The sequence below is a fragment of the Cervus canadensis genome, chromosome 19, assembly GCF_019320065.1.
Source record: "Cervus canadensis isolate Bull #8, Minnesota chromosome 19, ASM1932006v1, whole genome shotgun sequence".
In the NCBI taxonomy this organism is placed as follows: domain Eukaryota; kingdom Metazoa; phylum Chordata; class Mammalia; order Artiodactyla; family Cervidae; genus Cervus; species Cervus canadensis.
The window spans coordinates 10,480,658-10,499,459 of record NC_057404.1 but is presented as its reverse complement, the minus strand read 5'-3'; the positions used below and the strand labels follow the sequence as shown (position 1 = coordinate 10,499,459).

Sequence of the window (18,802 nt, the reverse complement as noted above, 5' to 3'; positions counted from 1 at the left end):
ACTTTAATCCAGTAATTCACAAAAAAGTCTCAAATCTATACAGATATGTCAGTTATTAAAAACTTTACATTAAACATTAGTAGCCATGCCAGAGGAGATAGGTATATACAAAATAATTTACAGCATTTTCAACACAAAATTGTTAAAAATAATAACTAAGGGATGTGAAGAAGATAAATTTTAATTAACTACAGTATTCATTTCTGTGCTGTTTTCAGATGATTAGAAATAAATTTGATGATTGTACACATAACAGGATATTGTTCACATTTTGTCTTTTGTTGAGCAAATAATATGAAAGTTTTGGTGCAAATTTTGATGAGCTTATGTAAGCTTTCATCATCTCCTCAAAGTAATTATCAGAAGTGTGAGAAATGTGCAAATATTTGGATACTACAGTCTATCCAAATAAATTTGGTGAATTTTCAAAAATATTACTTTCACAATACAGTTTGTATATTTTAGCATTAAAAATTATCAAATATAAATCCAACTTAGCAAATAATATAGTTGTATGGACATCATATTTTTGCTTCAATTACTTTTGCTTAATTTTATTAACTTTAGGGCTACAGAAGTGAAAGAGTACCACCAATTTGTTTCTTCATGTCTGCATATATTCATCATTTAAAAGAGAACAATATTCATACCGACATGTTAAAAAACTAACAGTTTGAAGTATATATTGAAAAATTTTTAAAAATGCAATCTATTTATTTTCAAAAGATGAAGGTGGTTAATTTGAAAAAAACAGTCACATTCAGGTGGACTTGAAAAACAATTTTAATTTTTACTCAAAATATATGAGATGTCATCATTAGCCCTTATCTTACACTTGAAAAATGGAGACAGTTGTACAGGAAGGGAAATAGAAGTTATTAGATTTTAAGCTCAAATTTCAAAAGTATTCAAATAAGGCAGGTAAAAAAAAATCCAGATACTGTTCCATTATCCAGCATAATTTTCATGTCCCCTTATTTCATAAAACATAAATATTACCATTTACTAGAAATAATAGTTTTAGTTTTTTTTTTTCTAAACACCATGATTCTTGCTTTATAGTTATGAAGGCTTCCCAGCGGTGCCACCTATTTCATAAACTGACCAGCAGTTTCTCTCTTAAAAAGAAAATTCCAACCTATGTGGATTTAAAGAATAAATATCACATATCCTTGGTAAACTATTTTGTCACCACCAGGTATAAGAGATCAGTATTTTGTAATGAAGAAATTCAGAGCATTTAACAGCATATTACTGCACTATGATGGGACTGAAAAAAGTACGGGCCTTTGTATACTGATAAATTCTGACAAGACACCTGAAAAACAGAGGTGGGGGTAGGAAATGGTAGGAATAAAGCTTGGCTACCTACTAGTAAAATAATTTTGATCAAAACTCACCAGACCTAATACAATTCTAAAGAAACTGATGAAAAGTGCTACCCCTGCCAACTATAATTTAGATGGTATTGTTTGAGAAAAACAGCCAACCTAGTAGCTGCTCTTTATGTGGAATTAAAAATAGAGGGCTTTGTCATTATTTATTAGGCACAGGAAGAAGATTCCTGCTTTATTAAAAAGAAAAAAAAAAAAAAAAGATTAGGTTAAAAGGGAACTAGTAGCTCCCAAAAGTATAGTAATTAATCTAACTCCTACCCCCAGATGGCCATATGTTGTACAGTTTCAGTAAATTGCGACTCAGTCTTACTTCAGAAATGAATATACAAAGTAAAACAGTAATAAAAAAACAGTAAAACCCTGTGAGGATGACTGTTGCTCGTACCAGAATGACCAGAGTTCCAGTAAGGAACTCTTTATTTGTTCGTACATAGCAACAGTGCAAGTGGCATCCATGCCCGGTCCCCGATTCATGATCCCTTCAATGCAGTGTAAGTCTCCCCTCGGCAGCCACCTGCAGAGAACTGAAGTGTAGTGAATGGGCTGGTACTGCGTTTGGTTCACTGACACCACGGGAACAGTGGCCAGTGCCTTTATTCATGTGTGTTGGCTGAATACTAATCTTGGGAAATACGTAGTCCTAGATTATTTTCTTAACAAGCAGTTTCTCATGAACAAGGTCTGGTCAACAGTAACCTAGAATGAATTTCAACCTGACCTCCTTTGCTTTTAGGACGTGTTAATTCTTGGCCTCTTTTTTAAAACCTCAGTGTTGTTTGATAGGCAGCCACTAAAATAAATCCTCCCCCTTTTCAACTCACTTTCCTTTCTTTTCCCTAAGGTTGGACCCTATGTAAACCTAAAAACGTATGATAACTTTAAATACAAGGTTTCTCAAAGTGCAAAATGTGTTACATATAGTTTCATAGGCTTCATTTACACACAGCATTTTATACAATACAGTACAGTTTGCAATTTCTGTTCATAAATTTACACCACTTAACAGACACCTACAGTTGACCCTTGATCAATGTGGGTTTTGAACTGCATGGGTCCACTTATATGTGGATATTTTTAAAAAGTGAGTCCTATAGCACTACATGATCCACAATCAGTTGAACCTACAAATGCAGAGGAATTTCGGATACGGGGGCTGACTATAAATTATACACAAATTAACACACTAACCCCTGCCGCATGTTGTTCAGGGGTCAACTGTACTTCAAAAGGTTGGCCACTCAAAGTAACCCAGTGCCTTCCTACACAAGGTTAACAGAGCCGAACTGTACAAGCTTTGTTCAGATCACAGCACAGTGAATCTTACACTTATCGCATATATACAAACATATTAATAGTTTAAAATTGCTCTTTAAATGGTTAAGGATAGCTAAACACATCTCACCCAGCATGAAATAGTTTGGTTTCAGATACTGTACACAATATTTAAAAAAATTATTTGTAGGACAAGTCATTTTATTTCCTTCTGCACCACCTGCTCAGCCTGTACCTCTTTGGGAACAGTTCTTGATCGCTGGAGAACCACGCTAAGCTCTTCGATGACTTTTGGTGGTAACTTATTATTGCAGTCCAAAGTATCTTTGCCATTCCTGTCCTCAGTCTTCCTCAGTGTCTTTAGGCCTTTATGGCCTTTCTGTCGCCCTGGAAAGACCTCAGCCTCTGTGTCCTCCAGACAGTTGAAACTCCGGTGTTTTCTGGTTCGATTTCGAAGCTTCTCGTCCTTCTGCTCCAGGCACTGGGCCACGATGGACGCTTTCTCCTTTAAGGTGCCATCCCCACCTTGGTCACGCTTGGCCCCGAGCCGCAGCCTTTCAAGTTCTGCTTTTGCACTCTTGAAATAAAAGAAAACATCTCAGAGGGAAGCAAGATCTGGCCTACTCTGCCTAAAGAATATATGGCACGTAAAAGTTGATGCTGCTTTTATTAGTTTATTTCTATGACTTAGGTTCTAACTTGACTTTTGGCACTAGCAGCAGGTCTGAATTTATAGATGGATCTCAGAGCTACAAAACCAACTGAAATGGAGATCACGGAAATTCATTTTAACAAGCATTTAACATACCACTTCAAAGATGTCTTTCAAGCTAGTTATTCAAATTGACTCCCATTTTAAACTTGCCTCTTTCAATTCACTGCTGCTTGGATGTGTCACATGTTCATGCATCTGTAATTCCTACAGTGCTGTACCCAAAGTACAGAGGAAAACGGGGGTCTCTGTGGCCATAAGTCCAGGAAATACACTTTGTAATAGATCCCTCTTTGAGATTCACAATACATATTAAGGAAGCTGAGAAATACTTTATAAGAAAAAGCTGTTCAACTTACTTTTTTTTTTTTTTCTCTCCTCCAAAAATATTTGACTAGTGCAATCTTTCCCCCATATAATGCCTATTAGAATCCTACAGATATTTGTGAAAACACTGAAAGGAATATATAGTTATGTATTAAAACCCACTTTTGTATCAGTGGACTAGAGTACACCCTGTCAACTGTGTCTACAAGCACCAGAAATCCAATGAGACAACCTGCATTGGGACAGAGGTGTGCTTTCATAACCAGTCATCCGTGGCATCTTGTGACTGGGCAAGTATTGTCATCCAGAACTCTCATCAGATTCTCAAAGGGGCTTACAACCTAACCAAATGTGAGATAAAAGAACCAACAACAGAGAAGCAAGCATCTCGTGGGTACAGAGCCACGGGGAAAGGCTACCCAAAAAACTGAGTTGGGGCAAGTGGGAAGGCATAAATCGTTTTCCTTTTCACAAGCAAGAATTGAAGGAATTTCTTCAAAATTCCCTCATAAAAACTGCAAAGCACAGAAGAAATCCAAGGAAAAATTTTTATTGTGTTATAAACGAGAGAAAGATGAAATGAAAATGGTGATGTAACATGAAGAATGGGACTATTTTGCAGATGGCAAGTAGAAGTATGTGTGCTTACTCATTCTTATGACAACGCCAAAAAACTGAACAGCCACTGACAAAAACACACACACACTCTGAAACCTTTAAAAGATACCTACAAAAAAAAATAAAAGATACCTACATCCAAAGACAAAAAGCCACGAGATGGTAGGAAGAGTATAATCATGATAAAATCAAATCTCATATCTACTGGGTGGGTGATCCACAAACTAGAAAATAACTATACCACAGAAGTTCTCCCACAGGAGTAAAAGTCCTGAGCTTCACACGACGCTTTCCAACCAGGGGGTCTGGCAATGGGAAGAGGAGCCCCCAAAGAATCTAGCTTGGAAGGCAACATGTTCTTGGGTTGGAAGAATCAATATTGTTAAAATGACTATACTACCTAAAGCACTGCTGTACTTAAAACAGATGACCTGTATAGCAGAGGGAACTCTGGTCAATATTCTGTAATAACCTAAGTGGGAAAATAATTCGAGAAAGGATAGATACATATGTATGTATAGCTGAATCACTTTACTGTAGACCTGAAACACAATACAGTGAATCAACTATACTCCAACATAAAATAAAAAAATACTACTTTGAATAAAATGGAACTAAGTAGCATAAGCAGTGTTTTGACTAAGGATGTCCAATGTAATGTTCAAAGGGCAACACCTCACCTCTTTATTTTTCTCCGTCGTGCTCTTTCTAGTATTCTAGTAAGCTATTCATACCTCTTGTGATTGTCTGAATGCTGCTGGAAACTCAACACACTGCAAGGAGGGTTTTGTTTTTAGCTTTTGTTTGATTTGTTCACTAATAAGTGAACTTATCACAGTGCCTGCAGATGGGAAATTACCAATAAATATTTTCTGAATAAGGGATGAAGAAAGGTTAAAAAAATTCAAATGTGTAATATTTTACCATATTCTGTTTTATCATATTCTGTTTTATCTTCCTAAAGTCCAGCAGACTGGGACATAATTTTACAATTTGGAATTTTCTGATAAGCTCATGATTATACATCTCAGAGAAATACTTCTACTCTAAACCTGAGAAGAAGAAATAGTTAGTTGTTTAGGTTTATCTACCTTAATTCCAAAGTTTCATTAGAATAGGTTAGAATGGCTCAACAGCCATGTGAATGTAATTAATGAATTGTGCATGTAAACTGCTTAAAATGGAAAATGTATTTTATCACAGTACAAAAAGAAAAATGAGAGAGGATTAATAAAAATGATGGCTATTTAAACATAGGGATGTGATGGGGAGTTTATAAATCAATATGAATCTTATTAAAAGTTTCACTTGGTATCTACTACTCAGGAAAATCAAGGATCAATATAGAGTGGTTTTATATATCATAATGGCAGTTCTCTTTTCAACTATTGGCAGAGAGACATGGGGATTCTGATGTAGTAATTTAGAGGCCAATTATGGGCTTCTCAGGTGGTGCTAGTGGTGAAGAACCCACTTGCAAATGCAGGAGACATAAGAGATATGGGTTCGATCCCTGGGTAGGGAAAATCCCCTGGAGGAGGGCATGGCAACCCACTCCAGTATTCTTGCGGGGAGAATCCCCATGGACAGAGGAGCCTGGCGGGCTACAGTCCATAGAGTCGCATAGTCAGAAACGACTGAACTGACTTAGCATGCACTAGTCATCTAGTCTCTTCAATACAATCATCCTGTTCTGTATCCATTTTACTTTTATACTTTCCCTTATACTACCTATAGATGACAATATACTACTATAGATGACAAGAGTGAACATCAACATTCTAGGAATCAGTGAACTAAAATGGACTGGAATGGGTGAATTTAACTCAGATGACCATTATATCTACTCCTGTGGGCAGGAATCCCTTAGAAGAAATGGAGTAGCCATCATGGTCAACAAAAGAGTCCAAAATGCAGTACTAGATGCAATCTCAAAAATGACAAAATGATCTCCATTTGTTTCCAAGGCAAACCATTCAATATCATGGTAATCCAAGTCTATGCCTCGATCAGTAACGCTGAAGAAGCTGAACTGTTCTATGAAGATCTACAAGACCTTCTAGAACTAACACCCAAAAAAGATGTCCTTTTCATTATAGAGGACTGGAATGCAAAAGTAGGAGTCAAGAAACACCTGGAGTAACAGGCAAATTTGGCCTTGGAATGAAGCAGGACAAAGGCTAATAGAGTTTTGCCAAAAGAACACACTGGTCATAGCAAACACCCTCTTCCAACAACACAAGAGAAGACTCTACACATGGACATCACCAGACGGTCAACACCGAAATCAGTTTGATTATATTCTTTGCAGCCAAAGATGGAGAAGCTCTATACAGTCAGCACAAACAAGACCAGGAGCTGACTGTGGCTTGGGTCATGAACTCCTTATTGCCAAATTCAGACTGAAATTGAAGAAAGTGGAGAAAACCACTAGACCATTCAGGTATGACCTAAATCAAATCCCTTATGACTATACAGTGGAAGTGAGAAATAGATTTAAGGGATGGATCTGATAGACAGAATACCTGATGAACTGTGGATGGAGGTTCGTGACATTGTACAGGAGACAGGAATCAAGACAATCCCCAAGAAAAAGAAATGCAAAAAAGCAAAATGGCTGAGGAGGACATACAAATAGCTGTGAAAAGAAGGGAAGCAAAAAGCAAAGGAGAAAAGGAAAGATATTCCCATTTGAATGCAGAGTTCGAAAGAATAGCAAGGAAAGACAAGAAAGCCTTCCTCAGTGATCAATGCAAAGAAATAGAGGAAAACAATAGAATGGGTAAGACTAGAGATCTCTTTGAGAAAATTAGAGATACCAAGGGAACATTTCATGCAAAGATGGGCTCAATAAAGGACAGGAATGGTAAGGACCTAACAGAAGCATAAGATATTAAGACAACGTGGCAAGAATACACAGAAGAACTGTACAAAAAAGATCTTCATGACCCAGATAATCACGATGGTGTGATCACATAGAGCCAGATATCCTGGAATGTGAAGTCAAGTGGGCCTTAGAAAGCATCTCTATGAACAAAGCTAGTGGAGGTGACGGAATTCCAGTTGAGCAGTTTCAAATCCTTTTAAGGTAATGCTGTGAAAGTGCTGCACTCAATATGCCAGCAAATTTGGGAAACTCAGCAGTGGCCATAGGACTGGAAAAGGTCAGTGTTCATTCCAATCCCAAAGACAGGCAATGCCAAAGAATGCTCAAACTACTGCACAATTGCGCTCATCTCACATGCTAGTAAAGTAATGCTTAAAATCCAGGCTTCAGCAACATGTGAACCGTGAATTCAGATGTTCAAGCTGGTTTTAGAAAAGGCAGAGGAACCAGAGATCAGATTGCCAACATCCACTGGATCATCAAAAAAGCAAGAGAGTTCCAGAAAAACATCTATTTCTGCTTTATTGTCTATGCCAAAGCCTTTGACTGTGTGGATCATAATAAACTGTGGAAAATTCTGAAAGAGATGGGAATACCAGGCCACCTGATCTGCCTCTTGAGAAACCTATATGCAGGTCAGGAAGCAACAGAACTGGACATGGAACAACAGACTGGTTCCAAAAAGGAAAAGGAGTACATCAAGGCTGTATATTGTCACCCTGCTTATTTAACTTATATGCAGAGTACATCATGAGAAACGCTGGGCTGGAAGAAGCACAAGCTTAAATTAAGATTGCCAGGAGAAATATGAATAACCTCAGATATGCAGGTGACACCACCCTTATGGCAGAAAGTGAAGAAGAACTAAAGAGCCTCTTGATGAAACTGAAAGAGGAAAGTGAAAAAGTTTGCTTAAAGCTCAACATTCAGAAAACTAAGATCATGGCATCTGGTCCCATCACTTCACGGGAAATAGATGGGGAAACAGTGGCTGACTTTTATTTTTCTGTGCTCCAAAATCACTGCAGATGGTGATTGCAGCCATGAAATTAAAAGATGCTTACTCCTTAGAAGGAAAGTTATGACCAACCTATACAGCATATTAAAAAGCAGAGACATTACTTTGTCAACAGAGGCCCATCTAGTCAAGGCTATGGTTTTTCCAGTGGTCATGTATGGATGTGAGAGTTGGACTATATAGGAAGCTGAGCGCCAAAGAATTGATGCTTTTGAACTGTGGTGTTGGAGAAGACTTTTGAGAGTCTCCTGGACTGCAAGGAGATCGAACCAGTCCATCCTAAAGGAGATCAGTCCTGGGTGGTCATTGGAAGGGCTGAAGCTGAAGCTGAAACTCCAATACTTTGGCCACCTGACGCGAAGAGCTAACTCATTGGAAGAGACCCTGATGCTGGGAAAGATTGAGGGCAGGAGGAGAAGGGGACGACAGAAGATGAGGTGGTTGGATGGCATCACTGACTCGATGGACATGGGTTTGGGTGGACTCTGGGAGTTGGTGATGGACAGGGAGACCTGGAGTGCTGCGGTTCATGGGGTCACAAAGAGTCAGACACAACTGAGCAACTGAACTGAACTATATTACCTTATTGAAATTTCCATTGTGCTATTCATCAGGTACCTCATTTCTGTGACTAACTTCTTTACTCCTCAATATCTCTTGACTATTTCCTGTTGCTGTAACTGAAGTCCATGTCATTCTTGAGCATACCAATTTAGCGCATACACATTCATTAATACATATAATGTTAAAATTTCAAGTAAAACTATGATATTAAAGTAAATAATATAACTTTTTATGAAGGTGGGGAGGGGTGGTGAAGTGAATTGATAAAAATCAAGAGGATGTGAAAGTGAGTGCTTTGTATGATGATATGGTATGTGGAGTGCCATGTGTGTTGTGGGGAAAAAGGCATCCTTTATGTGCTTCACTGTCCTTAAGGTATTAATAATTCAAAAAGAAATACTGATAAACTATGAAATTAGGAAAGCAAGAGGTGGCTTGGTCCAGAGGATGCCAGTTTATGTCAGAGAAAGCTGTTTGAATGGAAATGAGGATCTGAAATGGAGTTCATCTCCCAGCAGAGAGAATACTACCCTATGTAGTAAGGGCTTTTTATTATCCCTAGGAGCTTACAGATAAAAGCTGAGCACAATGTAGACAAGTTAAGAAGGAACCCAAGAAGTAGGAGGGCCGATCATCGGTATCATTTAGCTTGTGTGTTCTTAAGCACTGTTTGCCTCTTCATGTATGATTTGTCAACAACCTACTTCCTCTAACTCACTACTAATTTACTCAATTAATTTTAGAAGTTACTGCCTCCAGGAAGCCTTCCTTGCTTGGAGGGGAGGTATTCTCATACAACTTTTAAATGAACCTCTTGAAAGCAAGACAGCTCATGAAATGGGAAGTCACCAAATGCACCAATCTGTCAACAATTTTAGAAGCAATTTTCTTGACTATATCCATTGACTGACTTTAGACTGTATATTAAGCTAGCTAGTAATATTGTCATTTATTAATACACTACCTATTTACATAAGCTCAATAAAAAATACTTTATTTGGTTCATGTGAAAACTTGCAATTTTAATTTTTCTTTTTTTAAACTTTAATGGTTTTCAGTGAAAAACATTACCAAATAAAACTTATACCAATTAAAACATTATTTACCACTGAAAAACATCAAACATTTAAAATTTTTCTTTGTCAAATTTGTTTAATTCCCACACTTACGAAAAAGCTTGCTTTAGGTTTACTAACATTTTCTAGAAATTAATATTTCATAAAATTGTTTTCAAAACCTTTGAAATCAATTTGGTTATAGCTTTTGTTCATCAGTTTTCTGATCTCAAGAATGTTAAAAAAAATTGCCTCTGAAATTCTGGATTTGAGGTTAAGTTACAAACAATTGTGTATTCAGTCATCTCAATTCTATACTGGATACTGGTTAACATATTTTGATCCTAAAATTTACTTTTGCTTTGCTCCATAATTGATCCTGAGGCAATGTCAGGAGAAGCTACGGTCACAGCAGGGCATATCTATTCCCTACATTTCTATGTCCCCTAAACTGGGTTCCCAAACATGACTCTTAAAATGAAGATTCTAGATTATTTGAGGAATCCACAGTTCTGCAAAGCAGTTTATTAGGAAGAAAAACCTTTTAAGTGCAGAATGGCAGAAGGGACAAGCTCCTGAGTATTTTGCTGTCTTAATTCTTCCCTTTGATTACATCAGCACAGAAGGCAACAAAGTAAATAAACCATTATTTTCAAAGCTTTTATCTTTTAGAGAAAAGGGATAGTACAGTGGGATAAATGTTTAAGGAAATAAAGTGATGGAAAAACACTTTTTAAAAATCTGATCACTAAAATGGCTTTTGTCTCTCAAAAGTTATTCCTGTTACACTTGAAACTAACACAACTTTGTAAATCAACTATATTGCAATAAAACTTAAAAAAGTTATTCTTGTTTGGAAGGCAAGAAACTCATACAGCTTAATGCCAAATCTGGGCTCTAAGAAGAAACAACAATGTCTTTTGCGTGCTTTTCTTCTTCTTTTGAAAGACTCATTTAATGTTCTGAAATGCACATTAGCTGCAAATTGTCTAGTGAGTTTCGAGATGTACAGCGTGTGTCTTTGTCTGAATCAAGACCATTGCTACTTATGTTCACCCTACCCTTCAAAGTGAAAAGGAAAACATAGTTTTCGTGAAAGATGCCAAATCTTTATTGATGCTCAAGGGTCGTCCTGCCCCTGCCATTCCTTAAATTAACTGAGCTACCCCATGGGTTCCCAAACCACTGGAATTTGATTGTGTTACTGCTAAGTCTTGTTACCATGGCTCCCGACATATTCTGCTCTGGGCTCATTGTAAGGAGGTTACAAGTGTACTTGTAAGGCTAATTTGAGACTGATTTTTTACCACCAGAAACTTCTGTATACATATTTAACATTCTTGGCCACTTTAGGGATAAAAAAAATCTAAGTGGTATCATGCATATTTAATTGAGTGATCAATAACATTATTAAAATTACTTTTATTTAAGTTAACAAAATATAAAACCTCAAAGAGTGGCATAGGATTATTCATACAGTTTCTTGATGGATGTGATTTTTCCTGTGCTCTTGAAACCAATGAGGTAACTGATGCCTTTAACCACATTAAGACATAAGAAAACACATGTTATTATGACTGATGTAAAAACAAACCTCCTAATCTTACCTCAATCTCTCTCCGGGCTTGCGTTGCATTTCTGTCATGCTGGATGGGAATCAGAGGCAAACCTCCAATTTTGGGATTTTTGGTTATAGAACGTTTTCGTTCCTTTCCAGCTGGTGGCCATATATCATTTTCATGCTGTGGAAACACAATTTCTTGCTGTGGGTGTGTGACTTTATTATGTGGTCCACCAAGTTTACAGTCACTGGGCTCCCTTCCCATCTATCCAAGTCAGGTGATCTGCTTTTCATGAGAAGGTTGTTTGTAATTATGATGTTGATTCTCGTGGTAGCACCGCTTGAGGACGTAAAACTCTTAAGTGAACTGAGCTTTGAGGTCTCAGTTCAATTTCTAAGCTTCAGAAATATGCGTTCTGTACTACTTATCAAACCAAAAGGGGGAAAATATTTACAGAAACCAGTAAATCTCTTTGTAGAAGAAAAATAATATACCTGTCTACATTTCTAGGCCCTGTAATCAAAATGACTACACATTCATTTTCTCTTGCCACTGAAGATAACTTTCAGTGTCAAAATAATTTGACATTATATATACCCTCAAGTCAACCTAAGGCATGGCTAGCAGAAAAATTATCTTTATTTTATGACCTTTTGAAAAATGTTTCTTTTTCACCTAATTGAATTCCTAAGAAATGTTACCTTGTACACAAACATTTCTACTGAAAATCATTGTACAACAGAGAGTGTGACGTTATTTGTGCTCAAAGTGTTGACTACATATTCTGGCCAGTGAGCAATTATAGATATGACTGGAAAAAAGGTAATTTTGCAAAGGGGGTAAACACCCATGGGTAAAAATATAAGCTCTTGAATGATAAATCCTTAAGATACACATACAAAAGAAAAATCTTTTAAAGACTTTTTATACTCCTCAGGGTAGATTAATTTTTAGAAGCTGGGAGAAACAAATCGATTTTCAGACAGCAATCTATGAAAGAAATACAAAATATCAACCACACACAATGAGAAGTTTACAGATGTTATGATGAAATGAAAACCATCTGGTAAACCATATAGCTAAATGCCTACTCATTCTTTTCCTCTACTCAAGACTGAACAGAGTCGTATTCTTATGTTGCAATTAGTATTTTAATGTCGTGTTTTATAGCAAAAGAACTATTTCAACAAACTTTATACTCACTATAAAACAGCAGCTAAGTTATATTGAAGGGCATTCTGCTACACTGTGCTTACCAATACACAAATATTATCTCATCCCGTCCGTAAGGATCCTACAGTGTATGTCCTGTCATTAGCAGTTATTGCCTTGGCATCAAATCTACCCTTGAGTGTCAGTGGAGTGCTTACTTTGGTTCAGCAAATCTGCAATGGTTATGCAATATTTCAATCAGAAAGTTATAAGTTTCATATTTTTATATCACAGTCTTAAACTCAGTAAAACAACTCATATTACAGAATTGGGACATTCCCAACATGTAAAGCTGGGAAAAAATGGATGGGAAGGAATTAGGTAACCCTATGAATGAAGGCCTAGGCTTTTACTGACTGGTATATAGTATATGTATTAAATGGTATTGCAAGAAATCTAAGAGCAAATGTAGTTTCTAAACACACTATTTTTTTTCTGACATGATATATATATATATATATATAATGCTGTGAATACTGGCTAATTAGTTCTCACTGGATTGATCCAAGAGGTAGCAATATTTTTCCCACCATAAATCTTAAGACATAAGTAATATGTTCTGATAACATTTATAGTTATGTATAAGTGACTTCAAAAAATCATCTTTCATGGAGCATACAGATGAGGATCTCATTATTATAACCAGTGATCACACCCTCAAATCTTCATTCCTGCCTCTAACTGTCTTTTATAATTTTCCTCCATGGCTTTACTGAGGTATAATTGACAAATAAAAGATGTTTAAAGTGTACGGCATGATGACTACATGCATACACTGTGAAAGGATTCACCCCATCGAGTTAACCAACACATTCATCACCTCACATATATGTATTTACCCCAACCCCCCAACTGCCTTTTTGGTTAGAATATTTGAGTTCTATTCTCTTAGAACATTTAAGTTTTATAATACAGTGTTATGAACGGCACCCACCATGTCACCTATTAGATCCTCAGATTTTATTCATCATGTATCCAAAAGTATATACCCTTTCACCAACCTTACTCCCTACCCCCCACACATCCCCTGGCCATCACTGTCATATTCTATGAGTTTGACTTTTATATGGGATACCATGCAATAATTGTCTGGCTTAATTCATTTAGCATAATGCCTTCCAGGTTCATTCATATTGTCCCAAATGATAGATTTCCTTTTTTAGGGCTGAATAATATTTCAATATATATATATGTATGAATACACATTTTCTTTATCCATTCATCCATCCATAGGTTATTCCCATACCATGCCTATGGTGAATAATGCTGCCATTAACAAGGTTTTGCCTCTCAATTTCTGACCTTGGCATCTTTCCAGATAACTTAGTTTAGCTTCATTCACTCTGAATATACCTTAGACTTCTTCAGACCTTCTGTCCATTCTACTTTTCACATTTTTCCCCACTTCTTTTACAGTCTGGCTTAGGTTTAATGGTCAATCAGTATACTCACATCCTTATAAATCAAGGCTGGGCTGCTTCTCCTATCACACTTGCCTGATAAAACCCCAAGGATAGTAAAACCCAATTCTACTTACTCTGTGGGTACCTCCAAATTGATGGAAGCAAAAAAAGAACAGATCAGTCTGGAGATTCATCTCACTTTAAACTTATCCTAAAATTTCAAGTGAGCCTTCAGCACTCCCTGGACTTTCTACTATAGTACAACTAGCTTCCTCACTCTCTGAAGGTAATTTCTCACCTTTTATTTTGTCTCTGTATATGTAATATCCCTCCCAGACTCACATGTGGTGACCTCACTGATATAATTGAAAAATTATTAGTAATCATTCAATTTCATTTTCCCACCATGAGATGTACCAATCTCTCTGCATCTCTAGCCATATAAACAAGGCTTCCTTCCCTTCCAATAACTATTTCCTCTGATTATAAATAACTCTTCCCCAGTCATATCTATAATTGCATAGTGGGCCAGAATATATAGTCAATAATCCGAGAACAAATATGTCACACACTCTGTTGTATAATGAATTTTTTCTGCAGTGATGAACACATGCACTTGCTCACATTGCTTCACATCTGCTCAAGGCCCCTGCTGCTTTAATATTCTCTCCTCTGATTCCTTGATAGAATTCTCTGCACCTATCACCTGGTTTTCCTGCTTTCTCAAAGCTACTCATTTCTTTTGCTCAATTTTTCTCTTCTGTTTGACCTTTAAAGTTTGGGATGTCCTAGGGCTTATTTGTCTGTCCTTCCTCTCTTGCTACAGCCCTCCTCTCTCCAATTTTGTATTCTAATTCTCTCTATATTCTCTCTCTCATCTCACTGGATCCTCTCATGGCATTTAATATAATCCAAATGCTGACTTCTGTCAAATTTACATTTCAGCCCCAAAGTTTTGCCTGAATTTTTGATCCATACATCTAAACCTGCTATTCAGCGTATACACTTGTATGTCTAATGCACATCTCAAATTTCATGTGGCCCAAATTGAACTCTGTCTTCTTCTGTACTTCTGATAATATCACTTACATTCACCAGTTGCCAGAGGCCAAACAACTAGGACTCTTCATTTCTACTACTCTCAAACTGTATAGCTGATCAATTTTTAAGACTTACTGGCTCCACCTTCAAATATTCCTGAATCTGAATATGTCTTACCAGACCCCCCGATACCTAATCTGAGCTGCTGTCTTCTTCTACATGGCTATTCTTCCTGCTTCCATCTTTGACCCCTAAAGTGCAGCTCAGCAAAGGAACCATAATTACTTTTTTCCCGTAATAAGAGCTGATTATATCTTTCCCTTGTTTCCCACTAAAACTCCTAAACTGGGTCTACGTCATCTGTCCCCTGCCTTCCTCATCTCTTATGTCCTCTCCAAGATAGGCTTTCCTGATGTTCATGGAATAAGTCAAGATTATGTCCTTGCTGGCCCCACCCCCTGGAATGGTCTGACTGTCCTGCATACTTGGCTTCCTTATTTCACACAGGTCTCCGCACACCTGTCAGCTACTCACAAAGGTGTCCCCTGAGACTCCTTCTCAGTTAATGTCCTCCTTACGTCAGTCACACTGGTTTTCCTTTCCCTAGCTTATTTTTTTATTTTACCACACTAATATCTATTTGAAATTTTACCTGATTATTCTCTTTACTAGTTTAGAATACTAACTTGAGCATGTACTTTGTAAGATGTACTGGATCCCGTGATGCAGATAAACATGTAGTTCTAGTAAGATTGAGTCCTTCCTGTCATGGGGTTTACATTTTAGTAGGAAAGACAGACATAAGAAACTTAAATACACAAATGCTTTTTAGTTAGTATTACAATGTTCAAGTCCAGGATGCTGAGGGTTCCTATAGCTCTAAGGTCTAATTGTTCTGAAGGTCAGGGAAGTTTTTTTCTGAGGATGTGACAGACAAGCTGAAGACTTTTGTTGAGGCAGGGGTGGGAGTGGGGATGGATATTAGAAAAGTATCTGGGCACCAGAAAGAACTCATTGTTCACTGTTGGGTTTCGTGTGTGTGTATTAACATATATATTAACGTTTGCTACATTCCTGTCTCTTTCCCCATGGAGGTGAACCATTAAATCCTCAAATCCAAAAGGACCTTTGTGTTTACCTTAGTCCTAAGAAGTGGAATGAACTGAAGAAATATAATTGGACTGAGTCTCTGGGGCCAGCAAGGCAAGGAGAAATAAGTTGGTGGTGAGAGCAACCTCGGTTTCCTGGCTATTTACACCTTGATTTTCAACTACAGCATCTAATGACTTCAGTCATAAAAACGAAAACATCAATTCAGTTGTGCCATAACCAGATACTGTAACAGTTTTAGACTCTGTGGTTCTAATTTTACTATTACTTCAAGCCTTCTTTCTTTAAGGTAGGACTTGAATATCTAAATTTTTAAACAGTCACAAAAAAAAGAAAAGGCTCTAAAAAGTTAGCCACTGGACTTTTTCTGGAAATGTATTCCCAGGTAGTAGTAGTAGGGTCAGGCTGAGAAAAGCAGTGTTTATTAACCACTGGAAAGGTTAATAAATTAAATGAACAGAGAAAATGGTTTTCAAAACAAATAAGGACAAGATTTGAGGGTGAATTAACTTCTCACTTGTAAGAGAAACAGGGAAGCACACCCTTGGTAATAAAGAGTGGCAACTTAATCGTTACCAGTGAATTTCAATGCTGGAGAAGCACTGCTGGGAGTCTGGCCAGACAAGGTTGGGGAAGAAACCAGTCCTATTAACGGGACTATTTTATCCTTCACTGCAGGAGTGAGTCCTCCAGTAGGGAGGAGACTAAATGGGAAACTGAGGGTAAGTGTTGGCCTCTGGGTTAAACCACTAACTAAATGTATGGTCCTAAGCATCATGGAGCCTTTTGTAAACTTTTGTTGTCTTATCTATAAGCAGCGTCATGTACAATTCATCGTGAGGAAAATACATGAATTACACAGTATGTATTAAAGAAATGTAGGTTCCCATCCTTGTTTTAGAAAAAGCAGGAGCACATGGGGAGAACAGGAAGGAAAAGAGCAAATAAGATCATCTATACCATTTTTCTAGATGATCTTATTTGTAAAGCAGAAATAGAGAGGCAGACACAGAAGAAATACATGGATACCACGGGGGAGATGAGGGTGGGTTGGAGCGGCATGGGAGGAATTAAGAGATTGGGATTGACGCATATGCATGGGTTTACTGTGTGTAGAGGAGATAACTAATGAGAACATCCTGGATAGCACAGGGGACTCCACTCAATGCACTGTGGGGCCTGAATGGGCAGGGAGCCCAAGAGGGGGAAAGTGCATGTATGGCAATTAACTCTGCTATAGTGGAGACTAGCACACATTGTAAAGCAACTATCCTCTAATAAAATTGGGAAAAATGAACAGAACACATTTTCTAAACACAGATCCAGTGGGACTCTGAAGGACAAGAGCTCAGCAAGCCCCTCTTTCTTATTCCACCATCTTGAAGCCAGACGCCACCCCAAGCTAAGGAGCCGCTGGCTGGGGAAAAAAGATGCCTCAAGAGCTAACTCTATCTTATAGAGTAGTGGGTAAATCTGGGTCCTCGTGTATTTAAAAAATCATGAATGAGAAAATAAAAGTATACACAAAAGACTCATTAAAATTCTTTGAAAACTACCACCACACTAACATTTCCTATAAACAGTTGTCACACTTTACTAGATAGTTGAAATAGGTATCATACCTGGGCAATAAAGATATTGGCCATCCACTCCGTTTGAGTTTGTGAACTCTCACAACACAGGTGCCTGTAAGACAAGGTTTATAAAATATATAATTCAAAAGGACAAAGGAATTTTCCAGTGTATTTATTTGGCAAGTAAGTGATTAAGTGATCAGAAATCTCTCTGGGTTTCTCCCAATTAATGACATAATGCAATCAAAATGGAAGTATTTCAGTACAAGTTGCTTCTGCTATCAAAACAGTAGTATAAATATGCTAGTTTAACCAAAATATAGCTAAAGGCTTTGATAACTGCCGAAAAATGATAAGCAGTATTTTTTGGAAATGCAGAAAGGTCAATGTCATTTATTTTTTCAGGTACATGATGGTAAAAGATGTTTTCCCCCAGAAACTGAGCCTAAGAAGAAAAAATGTGTATATTTTCTTAAGAGCAGATTTTTTAGACAGTCACAGTCCATGTGATTATAAATATTAATACCCAACAAGACTCCTGAAAAATGAGCTAAATAAAAAAAAACCACTGCATGTCCAGTAACATTGATTCAGCAACCTACTGAAAACCTATGCAAAACAGAGGTCTTGCCTTCAAGTTTCACATAGTCTATTAGGAAAGGCAGGAATGTAAACAAACTATAACAAGTGAGGGGAAAAAAATGCAAAGTTGAACATAAACACAGAAACAGCACAATTGGGGATGAGGTGGGAAATCTTGCTAACTGACGTTAGAATTTCAAAGTAGTTATTTTTATACCCTTATTAATAATTTAGAAAAATGTTAGAATGAAACGTCTAAAAATAATCCTTGCTTCTGCCATTAGATTCTCATGAAGACAGTATCCTTTCCTATTGCCATGTCCAAGAAAACTGTTCCTTCTACAAATCATGTTAGTTATGGATCCACCAGCACAAAATACCATAGATGTAAAGAAGAAATAAATGGATTAGAAAGGAGAGTTATCTGATAAGACTTTCTCCCTCATTTCAGCTATGGTTTGAATAAAA

General features: G+C 37.2%; 1 protein-coding gene across 3 annotated transcripts in view; it reads right to left on the bottom strand.

Annotated features, from left to right (window-relative positions):
* Nucleotides 1-765: 765 nt before the first annotated feature.
* Nucleotides 766-18,802, bottom strand: part of ARAP2 (ArfGAP with RhoGAP domain, ankyrin repeat and PH domain 2) — a 183,356-nt gene continuing 165,319 nt past the window's right edge. For all 3 annotated transcript variants that reach the window (XM_043438632.1, XM_043438634.1, XM_043438633.1), the window contains 3 exons: nucleotides 17,801-17,864; nucleotides 11,458-11,592; nucleotides 766-3,246 (listed from right to left, as the gene is read on the bottom strand). In XM_043438632.1, coding sequence (XP_043294567.1) covers nucleotides 2,866-3,246; nucleotides 11,458-11,592; nucleotides 17,801-17,864 — 580 coding nt within the window. In that variant the 3' untranslated portion in view covers nucleotides 766-2,865. The remainder of the gene's footprint in view (nucleotides 3,247-11,457; nucleotides 11,593-17,800; nucleotides 17,865-18,802) is intronic.